We start from the raw sequence: 3,590 nt of genomic DNA, 5'->3' as shown, positions 1-3,590 counted from the left end.
CTCTGGGGTTCTGGGCTCTGGGGTTCTGGGGTTCTGGGCTCTGGGGTTCTGGGCTCTGGGGTTCTGGGCTCTGGGGTTCTGGCTTCTGGGGCTCCCTCCTCCTCTTGCTCCCACTGTCCTTTATTCCTTTTTTTGAGACAAGGTCTTGCTCTACCACGTAGGCTGGAGTGCAGCGTCACCGTCCTGCAGGATCTTCCCACCTCAGCCTTCCAAGTAGCTGGGGCACATGCTTGCAACAACACCCCTGGCTAATTTATTTTACCATTTGCTGTTTTGTAGAGACAAGGCCTCACTTTGCTGCCCAGCCTGGTCTCGAACAACTGGCTTCAAGCGATCCTCCTGCCTCAGCCTCCCAAAGTGCCGGGATTCCAGGTGTGAGCTACTTCGCCCGGCTCTCACGACCCCTTCTCTCAGACCCCAGAACTCCAGCCTCCAAAGGCCATCAGTGCTTTCTTCCCTGACTAATCCCACCCACAAGAACAGTGGCTGCCGCTGGGGTCAGCACAATTCTGGGGCTGGGCTCGGTGGCTCACGCCTGCCATCCCAGCTCTTTGGGACGCCAACATGAGAAACCCCATCTCTACTAAACATACAAAAATTAACCAGGGGTGGTGGCTACACCCATAATCCCAGCGACTCAGGAGGCTGAGGCAGGAGAATGGCTTGAACCGGGGAGGTAGAGGTTGCAGTGAGCCGAGATCATGGCACCCACTCCAGCCTGGGCAACAGAGCGAATCTCCGGCTCAAAAAAAAACCCAGCAACACTATTTTGAGATTCTTCACGGCACTCCTGAGCTGCAGCAAGCTCCTCCACCAGGCCTGTCTGCCCTCCTGTTGAATGCGAGCATGACCCGAAACACCTGCCTCCTCGGGCTGCCGGTCCTGGCTCCTAGACCCCTGTACCTGCCCCTATTTAAGGGTGCCTGGATCTTGCAGGGGAAGCGGTCTGGCCTAAAGGCCTGGGTGCTGGGGCAGAAGCCTGGTCCGGTGGGGGGCGGAGCACTGCTCCCACCAGGCCTGCTTGAGGGGCGAGGGCCGGACGGCGCAGCCCCGCACCCTGAAGCGGTCGGTCTTCTCACGGTCCAGCGTGGCGTTCAGGAACACCTTCCCGGTGAACTTGTCGATGGAGAAGACGCCCCGGGGCTCCTCATCCACGCCGGGCCCCTGGATGCTGTAGATGATGCCACCCAGCTGCTGCTTGTCCGACTTGATCTGCAGGGCAGGAAACGGCTAGAGAGAGCCACTCGGGGGCAGGGGCCTCTGCCCCCTCCCCTGCCCCTCAGGCCCCGCCCTGGCTGGGAGCAGGGCGGGTCTACAGCTCCCAGGACTGGAGGAGGGGCCTGGTGCCCAGTAGGGAGCTGTGCTGGGCTGGGGCCGGCTCAGCCTGTGGCCTCAAGGGTGCCCCGTCCTGCAGCGTCCTTTCAGGCTCAGCCCTGGTGTCCTCAGGGCCCTGGTCCCTGGGCCGATTCCGGGTGTGTGTAGCTGAGGCTCAGGCAATGCGGTCCACCTTCGCCTCCACCTACTCAGCACAGTGGATACGGACAGAGATCACGACGAGCGTGCTTGCAGCCCGACAGGGACTGTGTCCAGCCGAGGCACATGTCGGGTGGGAGCAGCTCTGGATTCTGATGCGGTCCCAGGCGACGGGGAGGGTTGGAACCCAGGTCAGAAGCCCAGAGCCCTGGCAAGGCCCTGAATCGTGGCCCCGCTGGCTTGGCTATAACAGCAGTGGGGGCTCCCCTAGCTCCCAGGAGACTTTTAGGGAATGAGGAGACGCACAGGGGACCAGCCCACCCCTCCCCCCCTCCCCACTCCACCCACTCACCTGCACCAGTGGGTAGGGGAGACGCTTGTGGTTCTCGGACACACTGATCGGAGGGATGACCCAGGCCCTCCGCACGCGGCTTGGGGTGGGCACCCGGCGCCAGGGGTACAGGGTGCTGGGCCTCCTCCATCCAGGAACCCCCAAAGACAGGCAGAGGCTCTGCAACAGACAGACGCGTCCCATAGCATGATCTCCCAGAGCCCAGGCGGCAGGAGCAGCTGGGAGCTGGGGCTTGCGGGGAGGCCACAGGTTTCCCTCAGGGCTGTAGGTGGGTGCTCACTGGCTCACGGGGCTTCCACACCCCAAGTACTGGCCCTCAAAGCCCCATACAGCTGCCCCAGTCTCCTCCTGGGCCCACTCAGCAGCCGTGCTGTCTGCAGCCCCTGGTGAGCACTTGTGGCCACTGGGAGGAGGCGCGGGAGTTCCGGGTCTCTGGCTGGGAGAGACCCCTTAGATTCACTCAGCGGGGGCACAGCCTCGCCCCAGGTGCCAGGGTAGCCGTGTACGCAGCAGGCCCTGGGGCCACTGGCGGTCCTGACTCCAAATGACCACAGGAAGCTGGTGGCTGTGCCCAGGGTGCGGGGTCCTGGCGGTGGAGGGTCCCAGGGAGCTGCGGGGTGGTGCCTTCGGGAAGGTGCCTGTCCCCAAGAGCAGCTGGAAACGTACCCCAGTTCCTACAGCAGCCCCCAGCTGTGCGGCTGACCCAGCCTGCGGCGGGTCCGACAGGTCGCATCAGGTCAGGGCTGGGCCGCCAATGCCGGCGGTGACCAGCGGTGGCCGCTAGGGTCCTGAGGCTGGCTGGGGGGGCCAGGGCTGCCTTGGAGGGGCTGGGTGGGGTGGGTCTTGCTGTGGCTACACAGCCAGGAGGACACGGCGGGGGCCGGAGGGCCAGCCCCACCCCAGCCTCACTGCTGTCCCAGGACGGGAACCTCGGTGGTCTTCACCCCATCCTTCAGCTCCTGGGACCCCGGTGTGCCCATCTCTGCCACACCCAGGGGCTGGGGTGCACTGTTGGTCATGCACCCAGGAAGCCCCAGAGGTAGGGGTGGGGCCTGGGCAGAGCGTGGGGCTGCAGAGGGAGATGTCGCGCATCTCCACCCACCCGGGGCCAGGGACCCTCGGGCCAGTAAAGGCCTCAAAGTGGAGACAGCTGCTGCCCCTGACTTCTCCCGAGGTCCACTGACTGTCAGCAGCTTTTGTGACCACGGGTGGCCTCACCCCACCCCTCAGCTTGGGAAACTGAGGCCTAGAGAAGGGAGCCAAGTCAAAGACCCGGGTGTGGAGGGGCACTGGCAGCAGCCCCAGAAGCATGCCCTGAATGTTCTGGTGTTAGAAACACAGCTGCCACACGCGGCTCCTAGCCTGGGCCGCAGCCACCCTCCCAGGGGCCCTGGTCCTGCCTTGGTCAGAGGGACGCTTAGACAGAGGTGGCAGACCCTGCCTGGTGCTGGAATCACTGGGATCGCCAGGCCACCTGTGCTTGGACCACCTGAGCCTGGGGGGTCAGTGTTTCTGGGTGGGCTGCATGGCTCTTCCTGAAAGACCCCTGACCCCAAAGCACAGCCTGGTAGAAGCTGCCACACCTGACGGGACAGGGACACAGCTCTGTGCTGACCCTACCCGGCTAGCCACGGACATGAGGGTCACTGTCAAGCTCTCAGGTCAGGGAGGCTGCCCAGGCTGATGCCCGGTGCAGCTTGTGGGGGCACAGTCTGCGTGGACGCGAGTGCGGCAGGGGACAGGGTTGGGGGAGGGGTGGAGGAGG

General features: G+C 64.3%; 1 protein-coding gene across 1 annotated transcript in view; it reads right to left on the bottom strand.

The window, feature by feature from the left end:
- CDH15 (cadherin 15) overlaps positions 1-3,590 on the bottom strand; it is a 23,305-nt gene that overhangs the window by 13,758 nt on the left and 5,957 nt on the right. The window contains exons 2-3 of the mRNA XM_017513929.2: positions 1,826-1,984; positions 1,057-1,212 (exon numbers count right to left, since the gene is read on the bottom strand). Of these exons, the coding sequence (XP_017369418.1) occupies positions 1,057-1,212; positions 1,826-1,984 (315 nt within the window). The remainder of the gene's footprint in view (positions 1-1,056; positions 1,213-1,825; positions 1,985-3,590) is intronic.

Source organism: Cebus imitator, unplaced genomic scaffold, assembly GCF_001604975.1.
Source record: "Cebus imitator isolate Cc_AM_T3 unplaced genomic scaffold, Cebus_imitator-1.0 Scaffold509, whole genome shotgun sequence".
NCBI lineage: Eukaryota > Metazoa > Chordata > Mammalia > Primates > Cebidae > Cebus > Cebus imitator.
This window is presented reverse-complemented; position numbering and strand designations above follow the sequence as displayed.